This window comes from Scyliorhinus torazame, chromosome 3 (assembly GCF_047496885.1).
Source record: "Scyliorhinus torazame isolate Kashiwa2021f chromosome 3, sScyTor2.1, whole genome shotgun sequence".
Taxonomy (NCBI): Eukaryota; Metazoa; Chordata; class Chondrichthyes; order Carcharhiniformes; family Scyliorhinidae; genus Scyliorhinus; species Scyliorhinus torazame.
In genome coordinates this window covers 22,477,681-22,494,984 of record NC_092709.1, presented here as the reverse complement: position 1 = coordinate 22,494,984, position 17,304 = coordinate 22,477,681, and the positions used below count along the sequence as shown (strand labels likewise).

At 47.7% G+C, this 17,304-nt stretch overlaps 1 protein-coding gene across 4 annotated transcripts in view; it reads right to left on the bottom strand.

The window, feature by feature from the left end:
- Nucleotides 1-17,224, bottom strand: part of wrn (WRN RecQ like helicase) — a 146,088-nt gene extending 128,864 nt beyond the window's left edge. Inside the window, exons 1-5 of one of the 4 annotated variants that reach the window (XM_072495402.1) lie at nucleotides 17,045-17,224; nucleotides 13,215-13,324; nucleotides 9,633-9,748; nucleotides 8,747-8,892; nucleotides 6,210-6,358 (exon numbers count right to left, since the gene is read on the bottom strand). In XM_072495402.1, the coding sequence (XP_072351503.1) occupies nucleotides 6,210-6,358; nucleotides 8,747-8,892; nucleotides 9,633-9,748; nucleotides 13,215-13,289 (486 nt within the window). In that variant the 5' untranslated portion in view covers nucleotides 13,290-13,324; nucleotides 17,045-17,224. Of the gene's footprint in view, nucleotides 1-6,209; nucleotides 6,359-8,746; nucleotides 8,893-9,632; nucleotides 9,749-13,214; nucleotides 13,325-14,180; nucleotides 15,827-16,996 lie in introns of those variants that run through there. The other 3 variants (XM_072495404.1, XM_072495401.1, XM_072495403.1) reach the window with 3 other exon arrangements.
- Nucleotides 17,225-17,304: the final 80 nt, after the last annotated feature.

Below are 17,304 nucleotides of genomic sequence, written 5' to 3'. Positions count from 1 at the left end.
GGCACGGAGAGCGGGGGCACGGAGGGCGGGGGATATGAAGAGCGGAAGGTTACGAAGAATGGGAGGTTACGAAGGCAGGTGGATACAAAGGGTGGGGGATACGAAGAGTGGGGGGTTACGAAGCGTGAGGGGGTACGAAGGGTGAGGGAGTACGTAGTGTGAAAGGGTACGAAGGGTGAGGGGGTACGAAGGGTGAGGGAGTACGAAGTGTGAGGGGCTTGAAGGATGGGGGGCTGGAAGGGTGGGGGACGTGAAGGGTGGGGGACGTGAAGGGTGGGGCCCGTGAAGGGTGGGAGGCGTGAAGGGTGGGAGGCGTGAAGGGTGGGAGGCGTGAAGGGTGGGAGGCGTGAAGGGTGGGGGCGAGAAGGGTGGGGGCGAGAAGGGTGGGGGCGAGAAGGGTGGGGGCGAGAAGGGTGGGGGCGAGAAGGGTGGGGGCGAGAAGGGTGGGGGCGAGAAGGGTGGGGGCGAGAAGGGTGGGGGCGAGAAGGGTGGGGGCGAGAAGGGTGGGGGCGAGAAGGGTGGGGGCGAGAAGGGTGGGGGCGAGAAGGGTGGGGGCGAGAAGGGTGGGGGCGAGAAGGGTGGGGGCGAGAAGGGTGGGGGCGAGAAGGGTGGGGGCGAGAAGGGTGGGGGCGAGAAGGGTGGGGGCGAGAAGGGTGGGGGCGAGAAGGGTGGGGGCGAGAAGGGTGGGGGCGAGAAGGGTGGGGGCGAGAAGGGTGGGGGCGAGAAGGGTGGGGGCGAGAAGGGTGGGGGCGAGAAGGGTGGGGGCGAGAAGGGTGGGGGCGAGAAGGGTGGGGGCGAGAAGGGTGGGGGCGAGAAGGGTGGGGGCGAGAAGGGTGGGGGCGAGAAGGGTGGGGGCGAGAAGGGTGGGGGCGAGAAGGGTGGGGGCGAGAAGGGTGGGGGCGAGAAGGGTGGGGGCGAGAAGGGTGGGGGCGAGAAGGGTGGGGGCGAGAAGGGTGGGGGCGAGAAGGGTGGGGGCGAGAAGGGTGGGGGCGAGAAGGGTGGGGGCGAGAAGGGTGGGGGCGAGAAGGGTGGGGGCGAGAAGGGTGGGGGCGAGAAGGGTGGGGGCGAGAAGGGTGGGGGCGAGAAGGGTGGGGGCGAGAAGGGTGGGGGCGAGAAGGGTGGGGGCGAGAAGGGTGGGGGCGAGAAGGGTGGGGGCGAGAAGGGTGGGGGCGAGAAGGGTGGGGGCGAGAAGGGTGGGGGCGAGAAGGGTGGGGGCGAGAAGGGTGGGGGCGAGAAGGGTGGGGGCGAGAAGGGTGGGGGCGAGAAGGGTGGGGGCGAGAAGGGTGGGGGCGAGAAGGGTGGGGGCGAGAAGGGTGGGGGCGAGAAGGGTGGGGGCGAGAAGGGTGGGGGCGAGAAGGGTGGGGGCGAGAAGGGTGGGGGCGAGAAGGGTGGGGGCGAGAAGGGTGGGGGCGAGAAGGGTGGGGGCGAGAAGGGTGGGGGCGAGAAGGGTGGGGGCGTGAAGGGTGGGGGCGTGAAGGGTGGGGGCGTGAAGGGTGGGGGCGTGAAGGGTGGGGGCGTGAAGGGTGGGGGCGTGAAGGGTGGGGGCGTGAAGGGTGGGGGCGCGAAGGGTGGGGGCGCGAAGGGTGGGGGCGCGAAGGGTGGGGGCGCGAAGGGTGGGGGCGCGAAGGTTGGAGGGCATGAAGCGTGAATGGTGGGGTGTGTGTAGGGTGGGGGTTATGAAGGGGGGTATGAAGGGGGGTACGAAGGGGGTACAAAGGGGGGTACAAAGGGGGGTACGAAGGGGGGTACGAAGGGGGGTACGAAGGGGGGTACGAAGGGGGGTACGAAGGGGGGTACGAAGGGGGGTACGAAGGGGGGTACGAAGGGGGGTACGAAGGGGGTACGAAGGGGGTACGAAGGGGGGTACGAAGGGGGGTACGAAGGGGGGTACGAAGTGGGGTACGAAGGGGGGTACGAAGGGGGTACGAAGGGGGTACGAAGGGGGTACGAAGGGGGTACGAAGGGGGGTACGAAGGGGGGTACGAAGGGGGGTACGAAGGGGGGTACGAAGGGGGGTCTGAAGGGGGGTCTGAAGGGGGGTCTGAAGGGGGTATGAAGGGGGTATGAAGGGGATATGAAGGGGGGATGGACGAGGGTATGAAGGGGGGGGTGAAGGTGGTATTAAGGGGTATTAAGGGCAGCACTGAGCACAAGTGGCTAGCACTGTGGCTTCACTGTGTCAGGGTTCCAGGTTCGATTCCCCACTGGGTCAGTGTCTGTGCGGAGTCTGCCCGTTCTCCCCATGTCAGCATGAGTTTCCTCCGGGTGCTCCGGTTTCCTCTCTCAGTCCAAAGATGTGCAGGTCAGGTGGATTGGCCATGATAAATTGATGAAGGGGGAGATGAAGGGGGAGATGAAGGGGGGAATGAAGGGGGGAATGAAGGGGGGAATGAAGGGGGGAATGAAGGGGGGAATGAAGGGGGGAATGAAGGGGGAATGAAGGGGGGAATGAAGGGGGGAATGAAGGGGGTATGAAGGGGGGTATGAAGGGGGGTATGAAGGGGGGTATGAAGGGGGGTATGAAGGGGGGTATGAAGGGGGTATGAAGGGGGTATGAAGGGGGTATGAAGGGGGTATGAAGGGGGTATGAAGGGGGTATGAAGGGGGTATGAAGGGGGTATGAAGGGGGTATGAAGGGGGTATGAAGGGGGTATGAAGGGGGTATGAAGGGGGTATGAAGGGGGTATGAAGGGGGTATGAAGGGGGTATGAAGGGGGTATGAAGGGGGTATGAAGGGGGTATGAAGGGGGTATGAAGGGGGTATGAAGGGGGTATGAAGGGGGTATGAAGGGGGTATGAAGGGGGTATGAAGGGGGGTATGAAGGGGGGTATGAAGGGGGGTATGAAGGGGGGTATGAACAGGGGTATGAAGGGGGGTATGAAGGGGGGTATGAAGGGGGTATGAAGGGGGGTATGAAGGGGGGTATGAAGGGGGGTATGAAGGGGGGTATGAAGGGGGGTATGAAGGGGGGTATGAAGGGGGGTATGAAGGGGGGTATGAAGGGGGGTATGAAGGGGGGTATGAAGGGGGGTATGAAGGGGGGTATGAAGGGGGGTATGAAGGGGGGTATGAAGGGGGGTATGAAGGGGGGTATGAAGAGGGAGATGAAGAGGGAGATGAAGGGGGTATGAAGGGGGAGATGAAGGGTATAAGAATTGGCAAGTCACGTTGCAGCTGTATAGAACCTTAGTTAGGCCACACTTGGAGTATAGTGTTCAATTCTGGTCGCCACACTACCAGAAGGATGTGGAGGCTTTAGAGAGGGTGCAGAAGAGATTTACCAGAATGTTGCCTGGTATGGAGGGCATTAGCTATGAGGAGCGGTTGAATAAACTCGGTTTGTTCTCACTGGAACGAAGGAGGTTGAGGGGAGATCTGATAGAGGTATATAAAATTATGAGGGGCATAGACAGAGTGGATAGTCAGAGGCTTTTCCCCAGGGTAGAGGGGTCAATTACTAGGGGGCATAGGTTTAAAGTGAGAGGAGCAAGGTTTAGAGTAGATGTACGAGGCAAGTTTTTTACGCAGAGGGTAGTGGGTGCCTGGAACTCGCTACCGGAGGAGGTGGTGGAAGCAGGGACGATAGTGACATTTAAGGGGCATCTTGACAAATACATGAATAGGATGGGAATAGAGGAATACGGACCCACGGGCTTGGAGGGCCGAAGGGCCTGTTCCTGTGCTGTACATTTCTTTGTTCTTTGTTCTTTGAAGGGGGGTATGAAGGGGGGTATGATAGCCTATTTGGATAGGCAAAGTGAATGGGCTAGGGTCTGGCAGATGGAATACAATGTTGACAAATGTGAGGTTATCCATTTTGGTAAGAATAACAGCAAAAGGGATTATTATTTAAACGATATAATATTAAAACATGCTGCTGTGCAGAGGGACCTGGGTGTCCTAGTGCATGAGTCGCAAAAAGTTGGTTTACAGGTGCAACAGGTGATTAAGAAGGCAAATGGAATTTTGTCCTTCATTGCTAGAGGCATGGAGTTTAAGATTAGGGAGGTTATGCTGCAATTGTATAAGGTGTTAGTGAGGCCACACCTGGAGTATTGTGTTCAGTTTTGGTCTCCTTACTTGAGAAAGGACGTACTGGCACTGGAGGGTGTGCAGAGGAGATTGAGGAGAGGTTGAGTAGACTGGGACTGTACTCGCTGGAATTTAGAAGGATGAGGGGGGATCTTATAGAAACATATAAAATTATGAAGGGAATAGATAGGATAGATGCGGGCAGGTTGTTTCCACTGGCGGGTGAAAGCAGAACTAGGGGGCATAGCCTCAAAAAAAGGGGAAGTAGATTTAGGACTGAGTTTAGGAGGAACTTCTTCACCCAAAGGGTTGTGAATCTATGGAATTCCTTGCCCAGTGAAGCAGTAGAGGCTCCTTCATTAAATGTTTTTAAGATAAAGATAGGTAGTTTTTTGAAGAATAAAGGGATTAAGGGTGAGGGTGTTCGGGCCGGAAAGTGGAGCTGAGTCCACAAAAGATCAGCCATGATCTCATTGAATGGTGGAGCAGGCTCAACGGGCCAGATGGCCTACTCCTGCTCCTAGTTCTTATGTTCTTATGAAGGGGGGGGATGAAGGGGGGGGATCTAGGGGGGGGGGGGGGGGGTCTAGGGGGGTGGGGATCTAGGGGGGGATGAAGGGGGGATATGAATAGGGGGGTGTAGGGGGTGGGTGAAAGGAGGGGATGATGGGGAGATGAGGGGGGGTGGCTGGGGGCCTGAAGCAGGCACATAGGGGTGGGTGGGTGTTGTCTGAATGGGGTTGAGGCCTTCAAGGTGGGTGCCCTCAGCTACCCCGTAGCGGGGAATGCACACTTGATTTTGGGCCGGCCTTCCCAGCGTCTTTAGTTCCCCACTCCAGAAAAAATTCTAAGTGTGGGATATTTCAGTGAGAATCTTCCTAACCTCCAAAAAATGACGAAGTGTGAGTGAATTGAAACTGGATCACGCCCATATACACAGCGGAAATCACTCTGCGATTCCCACCCCAAACGACATTTAGTCATTTTCCAGGAGAATCGCGCTCTATGACTCAGTGATACCCACTATCATTGTTCTCGTTGCATCTTCTTCAGATTTTGGAGCTGTACTCTTTCAGTCTCAACTCTACTTTCCAACTTCCACCCATAACCTTCGACTCCGTTGTCTATCAAAATTCTGCCTAGTTCCACCTTGAATAAATCCAATGACCCAGCCTCCACTGGTTTCTGGGCAACTGAATTCCAGACTAATGATCCTCTGAGAAAAAAAGATTTTGCCTCATCTCAGTCTCAAAAGGGCGACTTGACCTCTTATTCTTAAACCGTATCCCTTAGTTCTAGTCTCTATCGCATGTGGAAACACCCTCCCTGTATCTACCCTGTCAAAAGGTGCTATATAAATGCGTCAACATTGGCTCGGTGGAAGTAAAAGTATCTATTGCCACAGTAACAGACTCCGAGTTACGTGTAACATACCACAGTGGAGAATGTGTTATATTGCCAAAGGTGGGATCGTTCAAATTAAATGTTAAACCTTCTGCCTGTAAAAGATCCCAAGTCACAATTACAGCAAGAGCAGTGGAGTTTGCCTGGTGTTCTGACAACATGTAACTCTCAATCCAATACCACACAAAATAAAGCGATGATTTATCTAATTATTTATCAGGTCTTTGCTGTGTACAAAATTGGCTTCCTATCCAACAGTGACTGCATTTCAAAAATAATTCATGGGCTTCGAAGCACTTCAGAAGGTCCTGAAGATATGAACATAATTTCAAGATCTTTCTTTTTAAAGTTTGTTGTTGCAGTGATGGCACAACTAAAAGGAACCAGTTTAGCCGACAACGTCCCTGTGATTAAAGGCAGGCACGAATTGGTAGTGGCATGTTAGCAGGTCAGCAAAAGTGAAACTTGGAAACAGAGTTAATTAGAAGAATCAGGACTTTCTGGCGAGAGAGGAAAGTTGGGGTGCTTAACACTGGCCCAAATGAATACAGTGTGAAGTGCCTATTTAATAATCTGGATCTGTTACTGTTAATCAAATATCATTGGTTTCTACAGTAAAATCTGAAAAATACTTCAATAACTTTCTTAAAAAGGTCTTCCTAGCTTACAGTTGATTAAATTAACTATCTCTACTCACAAAGGTTTCAAAATTCCAGATCTTGAATCGGTGGCATTTCAGCCCACAGTAAATACAAAATCAATAAGGTTTTACCTTTTGATTAGCCACATCTGTTAGTTCCACAAAGCCTCTCAGTTTAACGTCATAATCCCTCATCAGTTTCCAATGGTCTCCGTCAACTCCAACACCAACTTTTTTAACTGTCTCATCTTCCAATAACCTTTTGAGTCCACTTGGAAATCCTAAAACCAAATTTGGATCATCAATACCGATTCAACTCCTCTGGTAGATGGCAAAATATTGCGCAGGAGAGCAGTGCTCAACCAGGGTTGCATGATCCCCTTGGGGCCCACATGAGGTTTTCAAGGGTTCTACCATCTTTCAGGAACAAAACCTTTTTAAAAGTCCCATTCTGCAAGCAGAGTCAACATAATAAAATGAGCAAGAATGATTACTACTGACGACAGTGGTACCCTGTTTGGTATCAAGAATAAGAACTCAAAATCAGCTATATGTTTCTTTTACCCATTTCCCCCAAAAATAGGTTTAATTCATTGCACTAATCACATTGTTACGGTGCAGAATGATACCACTTGCTGATGTTGGAGGAGAGGAACAAGATCTTGGCCCTGCTCCTCCACAATCCATGAGTGAGAATTGGCAGCAGATTATTTTCTCAGCAGGCCGTGTGGCATACACACTCCTGCCACCATGTTTAAATTTGGGAAGTAGAGCAGCGGATCAGTGGAATTAAAAAAAGAAAAGAAAATGATGGGAATGCTCAGCAGGTTTCGCAGCATCTATGGAGGCACAGAGTTAATGCTTCAGATCAATAAATCTTTGTAAAAACTGGGGAAAGTGAGAAATGTAATAAGTTCTCAGTGAGTGAAAGGGGTGGAGGGTGGACAAAGAATAAAAAGGAAGGTCTCTAATAGGATGGAAGGCAGGAGTGCTAAAATGACACAAGAGTTGGTGGTACAGGGTCACAGGGAGTGGTATTGGGAGAATAAACAAAAGATTTATCGAGAGGAGGTGTGAGTAACAGGATGGCGAACAGCTGTCCAAAAGCAATGATAAAAGAGTAAAACCGAATCCTGCAGAGGGAAATTAAACAAAATGGGAAAGAGGTTACAATCTGAGGTTGACCTCAATGCTGAATCACTCATATGAAGAGTGGGCAGCCATGACTGTTTATATTGGGAATTGAGCCTAATGCACGTGTAACATATAGGATGATCCAGCTACCTTACTGTTGGGCACAAATTTGTTGCTGGTTTTACATGATAGGAGGAACTCGCTTAAAAAAACTACTTGTGCTACTTTACAAAGAGTGCTTGGAACTTTCAACTTGGGAGGGAGGCCTCAGAAGCAAAAAGGTTGAGAACCTCTGGCCGGGAAAATGTTTAATTTTCCAAATCTTTTGCTACTCCATCATTCATTGAGATTTAAGTTTCAAAAAATTGTATTTCTCATCCTCTTGGTTCTCCAAATCCATGTGATTCCTAGTTCAATACCGCAAGCAAGCAACTTGCAGTCAACCCTCTGATGAGGCTGCATTTGCGATGGATGTGCATTGGAACAGTTCAGATTGACCCGCTGATGTACCCCTAATCAGCAACTACCTCATTTAATAGCAGCCAATATCTCAAACCGACCATGTGGGAGTCGCTAATCTATACTTTGTGTTCTTCCAAATGTGTGTTCTCGAACACGAATTCTCAAATTAGTGTTCTCTGAAGCTGACTATGTGACCCTCCCAACAGAATGAGGGCTACATTTACTTATCAACATTGAATTCGCTGCCGTGACATTTACTGTCTCTGACAATTGGAACAGGATCACGGAGAATATTGTATCTGGAGATGGATGGAGATTGGTACATCCTGGCTCATGGTCAAGCAGCAACTTACATTTATACAGCAGTTTTAACCTTCCAAATTGCATCACATGGACAGAGGTCGGCCAGGGAGCACTGGAATAGTTGTGTTGGAGTGTATAAGTGGTGAGGGCTGTATGTAGATCATAGAATTTACAGTGCAGAAGGAGGCCATTTGGCCCATCGAGTCTGCACTGGCCCTTAGAAAGAGCACCCCACTTAAACCCACACCTTCACCCTGTCCCCGTAACCCCACATCGCCTTTTTTTGGACACTAAGGGCAATTTAGCATGGCCAATCCACCTAACCTGCACATCTTTGGACTGTGCGAGGAAACCGGAGCATCCGGAGGAAACCCACGCACACTCGGGGAGAACGTGCAGACTCCGCACAGACAGTGACACAAGCCGGGAATCAAACCTGGGACCCTAGAGCTGTGAAGCAACAGTGCTAACCACTGTGCTACCATGCCGCCCCAGACTAGATACAGACTAGATGGATTAGGTTTGATGAGCTTTTGTCACACTGAAATTTATAAACCTCCTTCCTCCTGCAAGCCATGCTAGGACCTGCAAGTGTGTGGATGTCCGTTGGAGATGGAATTGGACTCAGTCACTAAACAGTTTGTTAGCACTCTTCACCCAGTTTATACAAGAAGAATAGTTACTTCTGTGAGATACAAACGGGTTGCCAGCACCCACCCACGTGAGAGAAAGGGAGAAAAATGAATAATAAAAACACATCAAGCTCTAACCTGTCATGGAAGAGATGTGGAACAGGTAGCACTTGTTCTCAGAGGCACACAGCTGAACAAGTGCGACTTTTCCAACCTTTCCTTTTATATATGTCGGAGGCCACTCTATGTCAAACCCAATGGCTGATTCCTTTGGAATAGAAGACCTGAAACAAAACAGAAATTATACTTCATTCAAAAAAAGGGCTGGCATTTATAATCTGTAAATATTAAAAATCTGAAATTAAAATGCAAGAGAGAAGTCGATCCCTAGGACCAATTCTGTGAAAATAAAAACTGTTAGAAAAAAAACCAAACATTCACATATATATGATTCAATTTTTATTACAATTCTCACAGTGCAAGAAATAAAAGATTAACACCCAGGCTTCTTCTATAGGTAAAAGATTTGCCTTTTTTTTGGGGGGTGGAGAGAGAACCAAGGAGCGTGTTGCACAATTATTTTGCCCACTGATCTGTTATTCTTTCCTGGTTTCCACCAGATTTTTCACAAAATACCTGATCCCACACCTGCACCAGTGCCACTCACCCAAGACAACAATTAGAAATGATGACAGCACCTATGATTTTCTTCCATGCTCTGGGAGAAGAGAGTCAATTTTTGACTGATACCTCTCCGCAGGGTCAAGATTGATATCACTGGTTCATGAGAGTGAGCAACTCTTGGCATTAAAAACCCAAATGGTTCACGAGCACCTTTCAGGAATATGATAGCAGGATGACTAATGACAGTGAGCAACTCTTCATGAATCAAGCCTTGGAAATAACAACTAAGAGACAATTTAAGCACCAGCCACTGTGCTTCATCCAAATCAACATACAAGAAATATAAGGGCATTCAATTTATGGACAGAGACAAAATATAACTCACTTTCAGAACTCTTACCTTAGATCTTCCGATAGGAAAGAACAGTCATTGGCTTCATAACTGCAGATAATGGATCCAGGAAATTCTAGGAAGGGAAGTCTGTCCTCCAAAGCATTTTTCTTGATACAAAGAACCTTGAAAAGAAGAAATACCTGTTTTTCCCCCTCTAGAGTGCAGGTTCAGCATGTATTTAGGAAAGCTAATATGTTATAGAGGGGAATTGAATACAAAAGTAGGGAGTTTCATTTATATGGGGCATGAGTGAGACCACATTTGGAGTACTGTGTACAGTATTGGTCACCTTACTTAAGGAAGGAGTTCAGAGAACATTTACCAGACGAATACGTGGAATAGGTGTGTTGTCTTATGAGGAAAGTTTGGACAGGCTCGACTTGTGTCCACTGGAGTTTAGAAGAGTGAGTTGCGACTTTATTGAGACATATAAGATCCTGAGGGGTCTTGACAGGGCAGATGTGGAGAGGGTGTTTTCTCTTGTGGGAGAATCTAGAACTAGGGATCACTCATTAAAAACAAGGGATTTCCCATTTAAAATGAAGGTGGGGCAAAATATTTTCAGTCAGAGGATCATGAGACTTTGGAACTCTTCCTGAAAAGGTGGTGGAAGCAGAATCTTTGAATATATTTAATAATAATCTTTATTGGTGTCACAAGTAGGCTTTCATTAACAATGCAATGAAGTTTTTTAAGACAGAGGTAGATAGATTCTTGATAAGAAAGGGGTGTTAGGATATCGGGGACGGCAGGAAGAAGATTAGAGGTTACTATCAAATCAGCCATGCTCTTATTAAATGGCGGAGCAAGCTCGATGGGTTGAATAGCTTACGCCCACTCCTTGTTCGTATGCTCGTGTGTTTAAATGGACAACTACTTGTCATGCCATTCAATGAAGTGGTACGTTGTAGTGTGGAGTTTGAATCATAGAATCCCCACAGTGCAAAGGACGCCTTTCGGTCTATCGTGACTGCACCAACCCATTGAATGAGCACTCTACCCATGTCGACCCCACTCTAACCATGTAAGCCCATTACCTAACCTGCACATTCCTGGACACTAAGCGGCAATTTATCCCAGCTAATCCACCTAACTCGCACATCTTTAGACTGTGGAAGGAAACCAGAGCACCCGGAGGAAACCCACACAGTGACCCAAGGCCAGAATTGAAGCCCGGTCCCTGGCGCTGTGAGGGAGCAGGGCTAACCACTTGCGACCGTGCCATCACATACTAATCCACTGTCTCACAGAGCAGGCTCCCTACTGTGACTCCCTAAACAATAAATACTACACAGCTGCCATAACTGGGCAGCAAATTGCCAAAAGGAAAGAGTGCAAGTTGATTTTATACTTCAAGCTCGGTTAACCAATGCAACCTATTCTTCTCCCAAACCACAGCTCGAATAAACAGCAGTAGCAAATGGCTAGATAAAAGGGTATCAGTTTCCTCATTAGAAGAATGAGTCATGGTTGCAAAGGGATGTGACCCAGCATAAGACTCTGAAAATCACAATACAGCTATTGGGGAATTGGCTAAATCAGGGGCAGTTGCAGGAACTGCTCTCTTTTGGTCGCACACAGTGGTTTGCACTGCAGTCTCACAGTGCCAGGAAACCGAGTTCGATTCTGACCTTGGGTGACTGTGTGGAGTTTGCACATTCTCTCCCTGGCTGTGTGGGTTTCCTCTGGATGGTCCGGTTTCCCCCAACAGTCCAAGATGTGCAGATTAGGTGGATTGGCGATGCTAAATTGCCCCTTGTGTCCAACGGGTTAGGTGGGATTATGGGGATAGGGCGGGGGAGTGGGCCTTGGCGGGGTGCTCTTTCGGAGGTTTGGTGCAGACTCGATGGGCCGAATGGCCTCCTTCTGCAATGTAGGGATTCTATGAAACGTGTACTGAGGGTTTATTGCAATAAGGTGATGAGAAAAATAAATCAAGAAGAGAAATTGTCAAACCAAGCAGAGACTATCAATAAATTCAAAAGTAAAATCAATAGGTAAGAGGGAAACACATTTGCAGGGCTATTGGGAATAGACTGACAGATTCAATGAGTCAAGAAGCTCCTTCTGTGTCACAGTGATTCTGGTTCTACGTGTCAAGGAGTGTAACAAAGACATGGTGAACTAGAATCCTTGATTCATTTGGTAGCAACTAAGTCAATATTACCAATAAATGGGGCGGCATGTGGCACAGTGATTAGCAATGCTGCCTTGGGCACTGAGGATCAGGATTCGAATCTCGACCCTGGGTCACTGTCCGTGTAGAGTTTGCACATTCTCCCCGTGTCTGCATGGGTTTCACCCGCACAATCCAAAGATGTGCAGGTTAGGTGGATTGGCCACGCTAAATTGTCCCTTAATTGGGAAAAAAAATAATTGGGTATTCTAAATATTTTTTTTTTTAATTACCAATAAAGATTCTCAGGTACAAAGCATTCAGCTCGATAGGGAAGGAAGTAGTAATAGAAGTAATTTGGAGCAAAATCATTGCACACTAGAACGTAAGGAACTAAACAGGCATGCGGACCAAGCAAAATTCCTTTGCAATGAGCTGAAGAGTGAATAAGAGATGAATCACATCGCTGGGAGCTCATGACTAACTATAGTACATAAAGCTGATCAAAAGCTCAGTCAACGCATTGGGGTTAATAGAGTTCAGAAGTTAAAACCCTACCATTGCCAAGTTGTGAAACTCAATTTCTGGCTGGCTCCAGAAAACAAATCTCCCAGATTGGCATTAAAAACCCAAATGGTTCATGAGCACCTATGAGGGGTGTATGGTGAATTGCAAATTATATTAATTAATTGCAACTGGAGTGTTGTGCACAGCTGTGAGGAACTCCATTAAAGGATAGATATAGCCAAAGGAAAGGGTTTGGGATAGGTTCAGTGGGATGACTCTAGTTATGGGAAGGGTCTTAGGAGTCAGGGTCATAATAAAGGAGATTTCAAAAGATTTAATCCTGCAACAAGCTAAGAATCATAGAATCAGTAGTGCAGACAAGAGGCCATTCAGCTGATCAAGTCTGCACCGACCCACTAAAAAGGGTACCCTACCTTGGGTCAGGCCCCCACCCTATCCCCTTGACTCAGTAACCCCACCGAACCTAACCTTTTGGACACTAAAGGACAATTGATCATAGCCAATTCACCGAACCTGCACATCTTTGGACTGTGGGACACCGGGAGAATGTAAAAGCTCCACACAGTCACCGGAGGCCGGAATTGAACCCAGGTCCCTGGAGCTGTGAGACTGCAGTACTAACCACTGCGCCACCGTGCCGCCCAAAGCTTGTGAAATATGATATAAAGGCAATATTATTAACAGTGGATGGAAGAGTATATTTCTCTCACTGATCATGTCAATGCATCTTCTTGGTACAAACACATGGTAAAGTTGCCTACCCTTTATTTCCAGCTTTTACATGTTACTATCAAGTTTTTAAAAATACGCCCACTTGGTTAGGAAGTAAAATGCAACAACTTGGAGTTTTTGTTCAAAACAAATTTAAAATGATCAAGTAGTATCTTTCAAACAATGAAGACATGCACAAATTGGGAGAACAATTGTCAGTTATTCCTGTGTACCTTCTGTTGTTTTTCAGCTTTTTCTATTTCTTCCAATGCCATCCATTCCGGTAGTTGGCGTTGCTGATCGGTCATCTTCTCATCATCTAATGTATCCTTTCCAAGGTTTTCTGCCAAGGTACAAAAAAAAATGTTTTTACACACCAGATCGGAGGTAGAACTCAGGGAAAGATTTTGTCTGTCAAACACTGAGTGTTTAATCATCTCACGTCCTGATTCATTTCTGCCCTTCACTGATCACGGGAAAATGGATGTCAAATTTCCAGAAATGTAAGAAGCCAAATGCTTGCTTTCTCAAAACATACTGGTTTTGCCATTTCAATTTTGACTACATATTTTTCAGTATCTCAACTCGATCTCACAAACATGCCCCAGAGACAAGTGAGCATTTATTTACACTTGCTCCAAAATATTGTTACACACTCTTGAAGAGGTGGTTATTTCTGACTGCAGCCAGTGTTAAAATATCTTCAGTGGGTTACAGGTCTTGTTCATCCTACAAGGTGAGAATGGCCATGTTCATCATCCAGGGCATGTGGTAGGGCTCTGGAGAATGTGTAGGTGACTGCAAAGGCCATTCTGCCTCCAGAAGATTCTACTGCAAAAAAGGGAACTAGATTGATGTTCAAAGTCTGCCAAAGGCCCCACTCGCTTTGGTAATTCACGCATGTGTCTCATTGTTTAAATATATAGAGCTCAAGAGAGCGTGCTGCCTAGGAGATTGAACTTATCAACTGCTGACAGGTTCTGGCCATAAACAAAAGCCTTGGGATCAAGGTAGGGCTTTCCTGGAGAAGGCTTGTGCATTACTTTAGTTTTCTTGGTGCGCGAAAGGCCAAAGTGGTCACATGCATGAGAGAACAAGTCCATGTGACATTGCACGTCCAGTTCTGAACTGACAGCTCGCACACAGTTATCGGCAAACAGGAAATCGCAAAGTATGTCCATGGGAACCTTGGTCTTTACCTGAAGTTGTCTCAGACTGAGCAGCTTCCCATCCATGTGATATCCGATTTTGATGCCAGAATCACCATCATGGAAAACATCAAAGAAAGAGCATGAAGGAAAAAAACACGCTGAAGTGAGTTGTGGTTAGCACACAGCCACTTTAACTTCATTCGTGACTGCAAAAGGTCCGCAATCAAAGGCCTTTGTGAGATGAACAAACGTGGTACAGAAGCCCATGTTAACAAGCAGAAAGGAGTTCACCAATCTCACGCCTTTCCATCGCGGCAAAATCTTCACCAGAATCCTTATGAACCATTGGTGTAAAGTCTCGGGCAGGATCTGCTGCCAGAGAGTCAGTGCAGTTTCCGAAAAGGTTGAGGAACCAGTAATACTGTGTTTGCAGTTAAACAGCTCCAGGTAAATGTTGAGGACAGACCGTGGACCTTGACAGCATTTGTTGAGGACGTGAGCATGGGTTACTGGTAAAAACCCACCAACACTCACTCATTTGCGACACAATAGGGTAGAATTGCTCGACAAAAGTCCATCTAGCTTGCCTTCTACTATCCTAGTAGCCATATTGTACAATGATAGGGATGTTGTTACCTAATCTTGGCAATCAATCTCCATCAATTAGTCGATAAAAGACCCAAACATGAGAGAAGAAAACCCCAGCGATGGAGGAATTTGTGAACCATAGGTCTAAAATTTCCTTTTCCTCCCAAGCATTCTGCTATGTGACAGAAAGTCCAATTCTGGAGAGAGAGTGCATGATCCATGCTGACACTTCAGTGCTGCACTCTTAGCGATGCCATCTTTCAGAAGAACAATAAATTCAGGCCTCGTTAGATGGGCATAAAAGATTGCAAGACAAAATTTGAAAGTAAGAGAATCCTCCCAGTGTTCTGGTCATTGATCATGCTATAAAGTCTATTGATCCACCCGAGGATAAGGCAGGATCTCAGTACAATGCCCGCCTGAAAGATGGCACTATCAACAGTGCAGCCCTCTCACAGGACTGCAGTGAAGTGACAGCCTGACTAATGCACTTAAGTGAAACGCGAGCGCACAATCTTTTAACTGAGAGCGTTACCACTTATTTGAAAGACAATAGAGTTAATGATTCATGCTATCGCTGGCACTCTAGTTGTTGATGTGTCCAGGACTGTTGACCAGCAGTCTACAGAAACAGCTGTGAAATGACCAAGTTTACCAATGCCTGATGTGACCAGCGAGAAAAAATTGTTTTTATTATAATGCCTTTCACACCTTCAGGGCAGTGCTTTACAGCCAATGAAATGTTACAGAACTGTTACAGGACAGGAGAACACTTGGCCTGTTGTTTCTGCACCAGCTCTCCAAATGGGCAATTCATTGTCTATGATGTTTGGGGCTTTTATATTACATAAGAAACAGAAGCATAAGAAATAAATAGAAGTAAGCCACTCAGCCCATCAAATCTGCTTGGTGATTCAATAGGATCACAGCTAATCTCACTGCGGCCTTAACGACGCTTTCTTGCCTGTCCTCCATAACCCTTGACTCCCTTGTCAATAAAATATCTGTCCAACTCAGCCTTGACTATATTCGATGACTCAGCCTCCACTGCTCTCTGAGGAAGAGAATTACAAAGACTAATGATCCTCAAAGAAAATTCTCATCTTTGTTTTAAATGGGAAGCACCTTATTTTAAAAGTGTGTATCGTCCCAGGCTAGATCCCCCACAAGAGGAAACATGCTGTCAGCATTTACCCCAAGATGACCAACTTGTGCAGAACAAAATAAGGGATTGTGGCATGGGAGCCTGTCAAGAATCAATTTGCGGTTTGTTTGCGGGGGGGGGGGGGGGGGTTTGTTGCTTGTGCTGTGAGTGGGCACAAATGGGACAAGAGTAGTTACCACGCATGTGCAAGATTTAAAGGCCCAAATTACATGAAAATCCATGCCCTGGATCCATGCAACCCAGGATGAGGAACAGTTGGCTGAATTACATGACAACTCAATAAAATAAGGGATGGTTGGGCACCTTGCCCGACCCCGTCAGACTCCCTCAGAATCATATCTGTTTCAGTATCACCTCTCATTTGTCTAAACTCAATAAGAGGTCTTACAACATCAGGTTAAAGTCCAGCAGGTTTGTTTTAAATCACTAGCTTTTGGAGCACTGCTCCTTCCTCAGGTGAATGAAGAGATATGTTCCAGAAACATATATATAGACAAATTCAAAGATGCAAGACAATGCTTTGAATGTGCACATTTGCAGGTAATTAAGTCTTTACAGATCCAGAGATAGGGGTAACCCCAGGTTAAAGAGGTGTGAATTGTCTCAAGCCAGGACAGTGGTAGGATTTCGTTCTAAACTCCAATGAGCAACAGACCCAACCTTTCCTTATAAGCCAACTCCTTCATCCTAGGAATCAGCCTAGTGAACCTTCTTTGAGCTGCCTTCAAAGTAAATTTATCTTCGCTTAAGATCAAACCTCGACGCAGTGCTCCAGGTGGGATCTCACCAATGCGCTGTATGTGGCAAGACTAACTTTATAATCCACCCCCATTGCAATAAAAGCCAAACATGTGGATACATCAATGCAGATGTATCGGGAGGTGCACTATTCAACAGTTTGCAGAAAGAGTTAAGCAGGGGACAATTTTAACTCTGTCCAGTTCTGAAGAAGGCATCTTGGACTCGGAATTTGAAATCTGTCTCTGTCCACATGATGCTGCCAGAACTGTTGAGTTTTCCCGGAACTTTCTGTTTTTATTTCATGAACTGCATATGCTGCAAGAAAGAGAGCTGCAGACAATTCACCCCAGACACTGAGACAAGGCTGTACCGTTACCGCCAACAGAGAACGGCAGCCGAGCCGACCCCGGGCACTCACACTCACTCATCCGCCATCTTCGCTCTCCTGTCCGCGCACGCGCGGAATCCTGCTCGATATCCCGGCGCTCGATTGGCCAGGTCCCGCCAATCCCCGGCGGAAACTATTGGCGCCGCCTCCGGACACAGTGAATCAATAAGCCGCGGTGCCTAGCTCCGCCAGGCGATCGAGTTCTCGGCGCACGTTTAAACCAGTCTGCTGCAGCTCCCTTCGCTAAGACCACGCCCCTTCTCCAAGGCAACGACCTAGGTCTCCGCCCC